Genomic DNA, 14,946 nt, shown 5'->3' on the forward strand with positions numbered 1-14,946 from the left:
CAGCAGTGCAGTTGTGTTGCTGTATCATTTAAAGTGTAGACAAACCCTTAGAAACTGATGTGTGGACTCAAGTGCCCTTTGTAAATTTGAGAGATGTATTAGCATTTTCTTCTCACTACCTAAATCCCCTTTCAAAGAAACAAGGTCAAAACTTCCTAAAGTAACTACAGTATATGGTGTAGAAACAAGTTTAATAGATGCACTTAATAAGCTCCCTTATGCCAGAGGCATTTATGCATGCCCTACTTTCATGTAAAAAGTACAGAAAACAGGAATAATGAAATGATAACCAGAAATACGTTTCAATGTGCTGAATCAGTTATAGACCGTCCTGCAAGGTTTATTATTTAACACACTTCTTTACCATATTACATGTAGATTCTAAAGATTTATAGCCATTGCGCCTAATTTTCAGAGGTGCTGAGCACATGCTGTGCTAATTGAAATTTACTGGAGTAGCAGGTGGTCAGTCCCTTTACCCTTAAAATAGCTATGTTTTCCTTAGTATCTGAAAATATTGTCTAAATAGCTTTCCTGTTTTCCTTCCCAGCTGCCTAATATAACATTTTATGGAATCACTAGGTCAGCATATGATTACAAGTTCAGTTATTTGTTTCACTTGAGTCTAATGCTTTCATGCAGCTTCTAATTTAAACTGTTAACTAAATGTAAAAATCATAGTACCTTCAAACTACAGTACATCCTTTTTACTTTGTGCTATTGGCCTTAACTCAAAAAGATCTGCAATTTAAATGAATAATATTAAGACCATAGCGATTCTTGTATTACTTAGTGGTGCTGCTAATTGTTTACAAGAATTAATTAGGTAACCAATACCTGACATTTACATAGTGTCTTTTATAAAGAGACCCCCAAAACGGTGTGTGTGTAAAAATAATTCCATCACTGAAATGCAGTCAGCACAAGGTGCAAGGCACAATCGTTAAGCAGGATGCAGCAATGCATCACAACGCCTAACTCAAGAAAATGAAGGGCACTAAATCAAATTGACATTGTTGAGGACATTTTGGATAGGCAGAATGTCTGGATGCACAAAAGGAGTTAGATGCATAAGTGCCAGTTTCAGGACCTCTGCAATGTACAAAACTCCCACTGAACCCCGTAGGTGCCTTAACTTAACTGGCACCTAAATTTTTGCTGTAGAAGTTCCCTATATACCTATGTTTCTGCCTCTGAACATGCACACTGCAGCCCAACTCTAGGTGTCTGGACATCTTTCTCTCACCTAAGCCCCAGAGCGATTCACAAACCAAGAGAAGATAGGCATTTGGGGCCCAATCTAGTAGGTGCCTTCTGAGCTCACCTGCTGGATTGGCCTCTCAGGTGAGTTAACGCAAAAAAGACCAGGATGGGGAGTAGGGGAGAAGGGAAAACCTCACTCATAACTTTTGGCCCAGTGATTAGGATAGTCACCTGGGACGTGGGGGCTCCCTGGTTTAAGTACCCCCCCCCAATCTGGGGGGAGGGAGTTAAACAGGGATCTGCCACCTCTCAGGTGAGTACTGTACCATTGAATTATAGGATATTCTGATGTGGGGGCACCCTCAGTCTCTCTTGTTGAAGTTGTTCCACTATGAATATATAAAGTTCATGTTTGTTTTCCCTGTCTCTGTCTCTCTCTAGCCCAAAAGAGACACTAATTATTTATCCGGAATGCAACAAGACATCTATCCTGCTGAAGCGAACTCCTTTTTTGCATCCAGGCCAATATAACTTCCTATTTGGAATTTGGCCAGAACATGGGGTTCCTCATTCCTAAATCCTCTTCCAGATATCCCTCTTGGGTTTTAGTGGCCACGTTAATCATCCTGACAAAATATACATGGCCAGTTGGCTTAACACAGTTATTAATACTGTATTGGTGAATCTAAAATCCAAAAGTAAATGTATATACTGTAATCTAATTGTATCATGCACAGTTGTATATTTTAGAAAATTGGTTTCTGTTTGCTCACGTGTATACAGTAGTTGTCCTTACTTATACAGCAGTATGTACCTCCATGAAAGGGCAAGATTGAATGCATCAGTTCCTGCACAAATATTTTATCAATGAAATCCTGTTGCTGCTGTAAATTGTGATCTCATGTAAACTAATCACACATCCAATGTGCTGGATTTTTTTTTCCAGGTCTACAGTGAGTACAGAGCCAGCCTAGCATTTGACCTTGTTAGCAGTCGACAGAAAAATGTAAGTGTGAAAATAAAAAGGGCATGTTCTTTTATTAACTGATGTCATTGTTTTCAGTACAGCAAATGTCAGTGCCAACAGATATTCAGAAAATGTTCTCTTCTATAACACTGAAATTATATCCTGCTATTGTGCACGTACAAAATGAAACAAATATTGCACCATGATCTAGTTACATAACTTCTGTTCAGTTCTTCAGATTTCTTGCAGTAAATTGCCTTTTTTATTTTTAAGAGCAAACTATGCTCGCACAGGTTTAATTATGTGATATGTTGGAAGTAAACTGGCTAAACAAGTTTAAGAGGGTTTTCCTGGAGTAATTTTGAACTACCTGCAGCCTTTCATAAAATAGATCTATTCTTCCTTCCCATTTAATCTTAACTATAGTAGGTCACCAAACTATGCTATCTGTACAACATTCATTGGTAATTTTTCTACTACCATATGAATTGCCTATGCAAATCCCTCGTGCCATGCTTGTTACTCCTACATCGTGGATCTGCAGAGGCAGTACATTCAGAGAACTGAGATTACTGGTAAGCAATCTTCCTTTATCAAGCTTATGAATGAAGAAACATAAGTAAAAATCTTTCATACCTTGCCAAGGACAAGAGGGCCTAAATTACCTGGAATACTAATGGAATATTCATATTACAAATTTTAGGAATAAACTGGATAATTCTGAAAAGTTGTATATTTTATATTTCTTTTTGTGAGGGTGGCTTGAGGAAAATGAGTGCTAACATGATACAACTGTTCTTCAGCATCAGAGAAATTTCAGTACCACATGAGAATTCTCAGGCAAAGTAGACCACTTTTATAGTACCAATGAGAACAAAGCCCTTAATTGGTTTTTTAAAAAGGGATAAGGAGAGGTATTATCTTGAGCCTAATTACAGAGGAACTTGGAATGACTATTGAAATTGCTACAATGGTGCTTTGGATAATCACCTTTTTTCTTTTTTTTTTTTTCCCTTCAGTGTGGATTTTTGCATGTTATATTTAGGGATCAAAACTGAATTGATAATAAAAAAAACTCTGAAGTGGCAGTAGTGCACTTTTGAAATGCTTTGGCATGATTTGAGGTATAATTTCCTAATTGCTCTTGATTTAGAGCTCTGTGGCTAATTTTAACAGTCATATTAGTGTTAATTGTATTCACACAAACAGATATCTACATTTGCATATCCATGTAGATTTCTGTGAAAGCAGTTGTTTACCAGATTTAAATAGTTGCTTCTTTATCAATGTAACGTATACGCTAGTAGTGATTGCTACCTTCCTAGAATGTGCGCCAAGCCAAAATAGGGGAGAGATGACTCAAATTCCAATTCTTTTTTTTGCAGGCATACACAGATTACAGCGATTCTGTTTCCAGGAGAATGGGTTTTATTCCTCTCCCATTGGCTGTTTTAGTAAGTAGTGTATTTTCATTTTTCAGACCAAAAATCTCTCAGTGGTTAGTAAGAATTCTGCTTAGGGATAAAAGATTAATTCAAGGTCATAGAAAAATGCTTTATTTCTCTGAAGAAACTCAGTGTGAAATAGATGAGGACCCATGTCTTTGCCACCAGGAGACTGTATTATTTTTGGTGCTCTATTTTAAGGCCACATAGAAACTGAAGCTGGAGCAGAATAAAGTGAATGATTATTAGATGTAACTTCACGCTGGGAGCATAAATGCCCCAGGATTTATACAGGCTGCTGCTAAGTTTCCTGGTAGAATTCATGGTGTTGGGTTTTAACCTGTAAATGAGTTAGGTACCTGATTACCTAAGAAATGCTGTCTGTCTCTTTCCATTGCTGCCACTGTTAAGGTCAACATACACATTTTTGCTGGAGTTTTCTTCATGTAGCTGAGAGGGAGCTGTCTATTTGGTTATATGGCCACAATCACCCTAATATCTGAGTGGGTCACAAACAATTAATTGATCCTCACAACCTGTGTGAGGTAGGGAAGCATTATCTTCTTTTTATATATAAAAATGAGGCACAGAGATTAAGTGACTTGACTAAAGTCACATAGGAAGTCTGTGGCAGAGCCAAGCGTTGAACCTATGTCTCTTAAATTCAAGTTCAGTGCCTTAACCACAAGATTGTTCTACATGAGGGTCCCTCAACTTCAGAATTCACTCCACTCCTTGGTCCAAAAAAGGCTTAGTTTCTTTCTTTTGGACATGCTGGAACACCCTTCCTTCCCACCCCACCCCCTGTTATGTGGGAAGGAAGTGAGCTAAGGGTTAGAGGGCTTGATTCTTTCTTCTGTGGAGAGGTTTGATGTATGTATAGTTGTTAGTAGGCTGCACAGCTCATTTTGTTGAAAAAATTATGTGAATGTGAAATGAGCACTTCTTTATATTTTAACACATCTAAATGATGCTACACATCTCATTTAGCACTCACCATAAGGAAATCTATACCACTTGATACAGAGTCATGACTTGATGTATGTGTTAGTGTTTATCCTCCCAGCATAGAGAGTTAAATGCAGATTACTACTATGGAATTTATAATGACTTGGACCATTATATTGGAACAGGCTACCGCCATACTGATTGAACATTTATTCCTTTTGGCAAGTATCCTGATTTTTCAGTCAGAATAGCAAAAGCAGCTGGCTGCCAGGAAGCTGACAGTTGTGCAGGTTTTTAAGGCTCTTGTTTTATAAAAATTTTCCTACCACCTTCAGTGTTTTCTTATCATACCCTTCCCTGCACTGGTATGTTCAGTGGCTTAGGGCTTGTCTGCACAGAGTAGGTGACCAGAATAACTATTGTGGTATAAACTGTTCTGGATTAGCTCCCTCTGTTCCCTCTCCCCCTATGTCGGCATGCTATTCCAGAATTAGTCACTTTATTTTGGAATAATTAATACATTTTGTGATTTCTGAGCACATAAATTATTCTGAAATAAAGTGACTTTTATTCTGAACTACAAAGGGAGCTGTTCTGGCATACCATATTCTGCAATCATTGTTCTGGTCAATTTGTCTGTTTAGATGAGCCCATAGTCATAATGGCATTGGTCAGAAGCACCAACTCTGCCAGCAAAGTCCCATAATGTTACTGGTAGAGTGATTAGCGATGTAACATTTTTTGTTGCAATACTGTCCCGCGGGGATCGAGCAAAAGTTTTACTGATAACTGTCTAGTTAAGCTCAGCAGGGACCAACATCTTCTATGGTCAATATTACAGTTATCTACTTAGACTTCAGTTATGGAACGCATCCCTATTCAAGATGGGACTTAAGTACGTGTCTAAAATTCAGCATGTGCTGAAATTCTGTCCTTAACGAGGATGGACTTAAGCACAAGCTTAACTGTTTTCCTGAATTGGGGCCTTAACTGCTACACTGAAAATGAACTTGTGATTTTTTGGTGTTCAAACTTTGCAAGCAGATAGATTCCATAACATGCTGAGTCCACAAAAAAGTTCAGTCTCAAGTTTTCTTTAGTGCAGAGTGATACAGTACAATCCTGGTTCACTATATCAATATCTTTAATGTGATTTCCACACAGACGTATTGGGTAGTTTCCTCAAATATTTGTATCAATAACTGGTATCCTCTTCCAGCCCATCATTTCTTTCTTGATTCTGCAAAGAAGTCATAATGCTGAACTTGATATAAATCATTTATATAGCAACAGATTATAGAGTTATTACTAGAATTTAGGGCTGTCAGGCAATTAATCACACTGTTTTGTTTTTGAGTGCAGTTATGTAACACAAAAATCTACATTTCTAAGTTGCGCTTTCACGACAAAGATTGCACTACAGTACTTGTATGAGGTGAATTGAAAAATACTATTTTTGTTTCATTTTTACATTGCAAATATTTGTAATAAAAATATACACTTTGATTTCAGTTACAACATAGAATACAATATATATGAAAATGTAGAAAGACATCCAGCAATATTTAATAAATTTCAATTGGTATTTGCTTGTTTAACAGTGCGATTAAAGCTGCGATTAATCACGATTAATTTTTTGAGTCAATTGCATGAGTTAATTATGATTAATGGACAGCCCTACTCGAATTACAACTCTATTGCATAGTCAAGTAATAGCAGCTACTCGTGTAATATTTATTCAGATAATTCTTGAATAATTAGCAATATCAAGAGGAATACAGAACATTACAAAGTTAATTGTCCTTAGTATGAATGTTCTCATTTTTGTCAAACTTCACTCGATGTAAATGTCCTCTCTGAATATTCTATTAATTATTAATCTATGTGCCTGAACTGTTGAACTTTTATTTTTAAAACAGCTCATCAGAGTCGTAACAAGCTCAATAAAAGTACAAGGAGTCTTGGCTTATGCCTGTGTTGTGCTCTTCTATTGTGGGTAAGCGGAACACAAAAGAAGCAATTATTGAACAGTATTTACTGTTTTTTAAACTAAAATATTGTAAGAAATAATTTGCTCTGTTGATGTTTCAAGGTACAATCATAATACAATCTCTTCTCTATGGAGCCCAATAGGTGTGAAATTTACATAAAATGCATTGCAGAACAGTCATAGTTGGATCTAGCAGCAGAAGCTGAGATTACCTGTATGGAGCTCACACTCTTTCCAGAAGTACACGCTTTGGCTGAGGCATGGGAGAATAAAAATGACAGCCATGCACTCTGAGTATCCACCACTGAGCAATTTGCAGATAAACATTTGCATCGGTTTCAGAGCCTTTCTTTTCAGTTAGTGAGAAGTTATGATTATGGTCAACAAAATGAGACCAGAGTTTAAAAAGGAGGAGAAGATGGGTGCAAAGAGTGATTGTAGTGGTGTTGGGTTTTTTGTTTTTTTTTTAAAGTGGGTGAGAATGCAAGGGATAATACTTGTATTATCCTTAATGTCTGGGTCAAAAAGGGTATAAGGAGTGTTTTATATATTTCTTATTTAAAGTTAGGTTATTTTACATTTCCTGAGGTTATATGTAATCCTAGCTATTTAATATAATGATTAGCTTATTATACGACCTCACAGAATCTTGTACAGTAATTAATAATGCTGTGTTTGCTTAAACCAGAGGCATAAAAACTTTTCTCAGCTGGGGGTAACTTTGGCAGTTGGCCAGGAGCTCAAGGACTACATCAAATTTGGATAGAATGGAGCAGATGGTAGTCACCCTGATCTCGAGCACACAAGTGCTGCCCTTAGAAAAAAAAAATAGGTTCTCTCGTACATTTAATCTAAATCCAACTGGAAGTGGATATCTGTAGTTTTTCTGTGCCACACTTATGCATTCACGATAAGGTAGTTGCATGCCTCATTTGGGCTTAAGGGGACATTTTGGTCATTCCCCACCTGAAATAATGTTTAACTAATTAATGAGACTGCAAGTAAATACAAAATGCTAGTGCATTTAAAAACTAAAATTGAAATAGATTTTTATAGTGTGCAAAGTAGAGACATGTAACTGCTAATGGCCACAATTGTATTCAGTGACTGAATACTTATACCACTCAACTGGTAAACTGAAGAACTTGGGGAAAAAAGATTTTATGTTGAAAGATCATATGACAAACAGTGCTGCCTTGCACATTGGGTATTATTGAAGCATATGACTTCCTGGATAAACTCTCTGGAAAGAGCTAAAGATGTCAAGCAGTAACCACACCCAGAGTCTCATTAAGGGTATTGTATGGGTGAAGCCTTAAGGTTCCTACCTATTGCAAAGCTGCTGCTCAGAAGGAGGGTAGATGCCCAGACTCTCCTTTCTAGGCCATGTGGTCTCAGTAAGTAGCCTTGGGCTCATAGGTGCTGACTCCATGGTTACTCCGGGCCTGGAGAACCCATGGAGGAAAATGGTAGGTAATGAGCACCCACCAGCAGCCCCTCTATCAGCTCCCTGCCCCACTCCCAGCACCTCCCGCCCACTGGCGGGCCCCGTGGATCAGCGCCTCCCACCCACCATTATCAGTTGTTTCGTGGCATGCAGGCAGGAGGGTCTGAGGGAGGGGAGAGTGAGCATGCGGCACGCTCAGAGGAGGGGGTGGAACTGGGTGGAAAAAGGCGGGGCAGGGTTGGGGCCTGGGTCGACCTTGCTCTCCTCTTCCCCCCCCCGCGCACACTTTGGAAAGTCGATGTCTTTGCTTGGGCTAGAGGTTTCCCAGATATAAAACTCAGGGACTGGGCAAGTTGAGAAGAATATCTAGGCATGTTTTCACTATAACATTAACCCAGATTCTTACTCAGATTCTTACATCCACGCATAAAATCCTCTGGCTCAAGTTGAGTGGTGCTTTCAGCCTCAGCTAGTTGGCCTGTCCGGTGGTATAGACTAAAGTCTGGGTGCTGCTTTCAGATGGGCTAGTTACCAGCCCACTTTACAGTGAGGATGCAAGATAAATCATTTGAATGCTGATAGTCCTTCAATGCCTTCTATAAATTCTCCAACAGTTAACATCTCAGCTTAGTGCAGCACAAAACTATGGGATACGCCCACTGAAATCCTAGCAACTCTCAGTGGTGAGCGCAGCACCAGTGAGGACATTGTGACTTGAGTGTGACTTTTCAGTGTGTCTGCTCACACCCAGGCTAGGCAAAACCAAGTTAACTGCAGAGAAGACTGACATCCTGCTCAGGACACCCACAATTCTGAGCCACTGTGTTATCCTTCAGCCTCAGTAAATGAGTTTTGCTGTTGCTCAGCTGTGTATCAGGCCAGCAAACTCTTTAGGACTCTGCCAGTTGGTTCAGCTGAAGACTCTCACTTCACTAATATACCAGCATTGAGATAGTTTTCTAACAAAATAAGAAAAAGTTAGAGTACAGAGATTTAAGTGGTACTGGGCAAGAATAAAAGAGATTGGTCTGGTTACAAACAAAACAAAACATGCTTTCTAGTGACTAAAACTTAATTTTAGCAAGTTAAAATTTTTGCCTAAGCAGTTTCTCACTATATAAAGTTTCCAGCAGCTCTTGTCTTTCAGACCAAGAGGATCCAGCTTTCCTAGGTGCTGTACCCTGTTGTCCCCTCAGTGATGGATAACTACAAAATATATTTTCTCCCCTTATATTACTCAAACTCCATTGTCTCTGCCTCAAGAGACAGGAAGGCTTCCTGGGGTGCAGATTTTGTCCCTCAGCATGATTGTTAAATGCTTTTCTGCCCTGCTCATTTAGCTTGATGGCTTTGTTTACCTTATATGTAAATGTACTTCCATTGTCTTCTGCTGGTAACCAAGCCAATCAGACTGGCGAATACACATTCCTTTGTCTAGGGCAGACTGAGTTTAATGCTCTGTTTTCCAACACATATTTTAAGAACACATTTACAACACACATCTATAACTTTGTACCCAACCCATACATACATCATACAGTGATTTCGAGGACTTGCGTGTCACTAGTTTATATATGCAGCAAAGAGTCCTGTGGCACCTTATAGACTAACAGAGCATGAGCTTTCGTGGGTGAATACCCACTTCGTCGGATGCATGCACCCACGAAAGCTCATGCTCCAATATCTCTGTTAGTCTATAAGGTGCCACAGGACACTCTGCTGCTTTTACAGATCCAGACTAACACGGCTACTCCTCTGATACCAGTTTATATATAATTTGTGACACTTTTTAGATGTATATTATGACAAGTGTGTTGATGCACTCAGTGTGTCAGGCCTCATGTAAGTTACAGTATGGGGTGAGACCCCTCAGCCAGCTGACGTTGAAGGGCTCCCAGGGTCGCAAAGAGTATTTCTACACAGCAAAGAGAAACCCATAGCTGGCCTGTGCCAGCCAATTAGGGCCATCAGGGCTCAGGCTGCGGAGCTGTTTCATTGCTGTGTAGACATCTGGGCTGAGGCTGGAGCCCGGGCTCTAGGACCCTGCAAGGTGGGAGGTTCCCAGCGCTCGGGCTTCAGCCCAAGCCCAGAGGTCTACACAGCAGTGAAACAGCCCCACAGATCAAGAGCCCAAGTCAGCTGAAACAGGCCAGACATGGGTTTTTCTTTGCTGTGTAGACATACTCAAAGACATACCCTCTATGTTGAGCAGTAAGACTTCGGTATGGCCTTAGAGAGAAACAAAGTGCAGGAATCCTGAGTCCAGGGCAGAAGTGCCTGGTCTGGGGTTTCTGCAGGAAGAGAGTTGTCTGTGTGTTGTTTGTTACCACCTCAATTCAAGGAAACAGGGCCTGTGCACATTTTGTAAATAAAAAAATTACACCAATAAAACACCTGACTCCAACTCACCCATTCTGCTCCAAATGGAACATTGACCTTCAAAATGGCAGGAGACAGAGTCTATAGTGATGTGTTAAGTATATATGAATAAAGACAGCTGCGACCTCTTTCTTCTTTGGATTTAGTTTATTAGATTAGATTTTGTCATACTATATGAATTTCAAAGTGAGAATGGACCCTATTCTTTTGCTGTGATCTCAGGTTTAGATTTAGTACATCTCCTAAATCCTCTGAATAATTCGAAGTTCTGCACACTGCTTTCAGTGTCTGTAATTATAATCTACATAAGGGGAATTATCTGCAATGTGAGAGACAGAATTAGGTATAATACAGGCATGAGAAACACTGCCTAGATAAAGCTTTAAGATTTTATCGCAAAGGTTTTAGGCTAAAATAAGAAGGACATTGTTTTGATGGGGTGCAACAATAATTCTTTAAGTTACATTATTATTAAATGTAATCAGAAATATTAAGTCTTACCCAATATTTGTAATTTGCGTTTTGATTTAATTTTATATGATTTTGAGCTGTTTACAGTAAACTAATCTGACTCACTTCTGCCCTCCCAGTAGTTAGAAACCCAAAGCTCTGTGACAGAAAAAAATTTGGAAGCTCTTATGTAATCCATGATGAAAATCTGGTATTAATACATCAGATGGGTGAGTTGTAACCCACCAACTTCCTAATCCAACTCTCATTGAATTGGATTAGGCCATGAACCCTTCATTTTTTTAAATAATAAGTACATATCTGTGAAAGTATCTTGTTTTGGAAAAAACTCCTGAAGACCTTTTTGGAAAGGCAGTGTGGGGAAAGAAAGCAAGGGACATGTCTTTGTAGAAAGAAAAACTATTATCATAGAAGATTAGGGCCAGAGACACCTCAGGAGGTCATCTAGTCCATCCCCCTGCTCAAAGCAGGACCAACCCCAACTAAATCATCCCACCCAGGGCTTTGTCAAGCCGGGCCTTAAAAACCTCTAAGGATGGAGATTCCACCACCTCTCTAGGTAACCCATTCCAGTGCTTCACCACCCTCCTAGTGAAATAATTTTTCCTAATATCCAACCTAGACCTCCCCCACTGCAACTTGAGACCATTGCTTCTTGTTCTGTCATCTGCTACCACTGAGAACAGCCTAGTTCCATCCTCTTGGGACACTCTCCCCGCTTCAGGTAGTTGAAGGCTGCTATCAAATCCCCCCTCATTCTTCTCTTCTGCAGACTAAAACCCCAGTTTCCTCAGTCTCTTCTCATAAATCATGTGTCCAAGCCCCCTAATCATTTTCTTTGCCCTCTGCTGGACACACTCCAATTTGTCCACATCCTTTCTGTAGTGAGGGGCCCAAAGCTGGACGCAGTACTGCAGATGTGACCTCAGCAGTGCTGAATAGAAGGGAATAATCACTTCCCTCCATCTGCTGGCAATGCTCCTACTAATGCAGCCCAATATGGAACAAGGGCACACTGTTGACTCATATCCAGTTTCTCGTCCACTGTAATCCCCAGGTCCTTTTCTGCAGAACTGCCGCTTAGCCAGTCGGTACCCAGCCTGTAGCAGCGCATGGGATTCTTCTGTCCTAAGTGCAGGACTCTGCACTTGTCCTTTTTGAACCTTATCAGATTTCTTTTGGCCCAATCCATCAATTTGTCTAGGTCACTCTGGACCCTATCCCTACGCTCCAGTGTACCTACCTCTCCCTCCAGCTCACTGTCATCCGTGAACTTGCTGAGGGTACAATCCATCCCATCATCCAGATCATTAAAGAAGATGTTGAACGAAACCAGCCCCAGAACCAACCCCTGGGGCACTCCGCTTGATACCGGCTGCCAACTAGACATCAGGCCATTGATCATTACCTGTTGAGCCCGTCGATCTAGCCAGCTTTCTATCCACCTTATAATCCATTCATCCAATCCGTACCTTTTTAACTTGCTGGCAAGAATACTGTGGGAGACATATCAAAAGCTTTACTAAAGTCAAGATATATTACCATATATTACCACTTTCCCCATATGCACAAAGCTAGTTATCTCATCGTAGAAGGCAATCGCCCTTGGTGAATCCATATTGACTGTTCCTGATCACCTTCCTCTCCTCCAACTGCTTCAAATGGATTCCTTGAGGACCTGCTACATGATTTTTCCAAGGACTGAGATGAGGCTGACTGGTCTTTAGTTCCCTGGATTCTCCTTCTTACCTTTTTGTTAAGATCAGCACTATATTTGCCTTTTTCCAGTCATCCGGGACCTCCCCCGATCGCCACGAGTTTTCAAAGATAATGTCCAGTGGCTCTGCAATCACATCAGCCAACTCCCTCAGCACACTTGGATGCATTAGATCCAGACCAATGGACTTGTGCATGTCTAGCTTTTCTAAATAGTCCTTAACCTGTTCTTTCACCACTGAGGGCTGGGCACCTCCTCCCCATACTTTGCTGCCCAGTGCAGCAATCTGGGAGCTGACCTTGTCTGTGAAGACCTAGGCAAAAAAAAATTGAGTGCTTCAGCTTTTTCCACATAATCTATCTCCTGGTTGCCTGCCCCATTCAGTAAGGATCTCACACTTTTCCCTGACCACCTTGTTGCTAACATACCTGTAGAAACCCTTCTTGTTACCCTTCACATCCCTTGCTAGCTGCAACTCCAATTGTGCTTTGGCCTTCCTGATTACACCCTTGCATGCTCAAGCAATATCTTTATACTCCTCCCTAGTCATCTGTCCAAGTTTCCACTTCTTGTATGCTTCCTTTTTGTGTTTAAGCTCACCAAAGGTTTCTCTGTGAAGCCAAGCTGGTCACCTGCCATATTTGCTATTCTTTCTGCACATTGGGATGATTTGTTCCTGTGCCCTCAATAAGACTTCTTTAAAATACAGCCAGCTCTCCTGGACTCCTTTCCCCCTCATATTAGCTTCCCAGGGGATCCTGCCTATCAGTGACCTGAAGGAGTCAGTCTGAAGTCCAGGGTCTGTATTCTGCAGCTCTCCTTCCTTCCTTCCTTTTGACAGGATCCTGAACTCTACCATCTCATGGTCACTGCTGCGCAGGTTGCCACCCACTTCTACTTCCCCTACCAATTCTTCCCTGTTTGCGAGCAGTAGAGGAGCATGGCCCCTAGTTAGTTCCTCCAGCACTTGCACCAGGAAGTTGTCTCCAACACTCCCCAAAAACTTTCTGGATTGTGTGTGCACTTCTGTATTGCTCTCCCAGCAGATGTCAGGGTGCTTGAAGTCCCCTATGAGAACCAGGGCCTGTGATCTGCAAACTTCTATTAGTTGTCCAAAAAAAGTCTTGTCTACCTCATCCTCCCGGTCTGGTGGTCTATAGCAGATGCCCACTATGATATTACACTGTTCTCTTACCCTAATAGAAGGGAATTTATAGAACCACAGTTACAGACCTGGGGGAATCTAATTTCGTCTAGTTTGTGGTTGCTTGGATACCAAAGTGAGAGATTCCTTTTTAAATACTGAAGATTGTCTGCTCTGCATATCATCCTATCCCTCTAACAGACTTACTTTTATAGGAAAATGTGTTACATAAAAATACTTTTGAGAGAGAAATCTTGTATGCCAATTTTTTTTCTTTTTAACATTTGTCTTAATGCATTGTGTGATAGTTGAGTTGCTACTGAGTTGGTCTTTTTTATAATGCACAAATTTAGACCTGCTCTAAGGCTTTTAATTTGAAAACATTCACTTTTTCCAGCAAATTTTCTGAATTTAGATTATCATCACAATATCTGTGAAGATTTCCATAATCAGTGGGTTCCCACATTCTTCTCTACCTATTTACTATTCTAATGTTGAGCAAGGATATAGGGCTCCATCCAAACTCTATCACAACTGCTGCAGAGTTATCTACTGAGAGAAATAAAAGGTACTCTTGCAGCTCCTTGAGTGAGAAACAAGTTCAGGAAACCCAAATTCTGAGCCCAGAATAGCATAGAACCGTCAAACTAGCCTGTAAATCAAAGCTCTAAATCACAGCTGCCTTCATCTTCAGTATGGAGACGTAGTCTAAAAATATTTACGATCCTAGCATGTGATGTTCTGTCAATCATAGTAGTAATTAGCTTTTATAAAGTGCTTTTCATCTGTAAATCTCAAAGCACTTTTCAAAGGTAAAAAACCTCTTTCCCATTTTACAGATGGGAAAACCGAGGTAGAACTAAAGTGACGTGCCAAAGTTCACACAACAAATCAGAGGCAGGAAAAGAATTTAGGTGTCCACTATCTACTGGGTCATGTTACTCCCAGCCTGACTACTCAGATAGAAGCGGAATATTGCATGATGAGACTGGTAGACTCTGTGGACCACACACCTCAGTATTAAAACTGAGGGCTACTGCAATTTGGCCATTTTATGGAAATTAAGTGTAGTCTTTGAATTCTTTATGTGGCCCATGGTTCAAAGTTTGAGAGCTCCACATAGTGTGCATTATTATTATTATTATTAGAGATGCTTCAAAGCTATCACAGACTTGCTGTTATTTTTATATGCTTTTCAAAGTAGATGTTTAAATACTGAATGTATTGAGAATTTA

The 14,946-nt window shown here is 40.2% G+C and overlaps 1 protein-coding gene across 6 annotated transcripts in view; it reads left to right on the top strand.

The window, feature by feature from the left end:
- Positions 1-14,946, top strand: part of TAPT1 (transmembrane anterior posterior transformation 1) — a 111,389-nt gene that overhangs the window by 83,333 nt on the left and 13,110 nt on the right. For all 6 annotated transcript variants that reach the window (XM_039540582.1, XM_039540583.1, XM_039540587.1 and 3 more), the window contains 3 exons: positions 2,150-2,209; positions 3,556-3,624; positions 6,483-6,559. In XM_039540582.1, the coding sequence (XP_039396516.1) occupies positions 2,150-2,209; positions 3,556-3,624; positions 6,483-6,559 (206 nt within the window). The remainder of the gene's footprint in view (positions 1-2,149; positions 2,210-3,555; positions 3,625-6,482; positions 6,560-14,946) is intronic.

The sequence above is a fragment of the Mauremys reevesii genome, linkage group 5 (assembly GCF_016161935.1).
Source record: "Mauremys reevesii isolate NIE-2019 linkage group 5, ASM1616193v1, whole genome shotgun sequence".
Lineage (NCBI taxonomy): Eukaryota > Metazoa > Chordata > Testudines > Geoemydidae > Mauremys > Mauremys reevesii.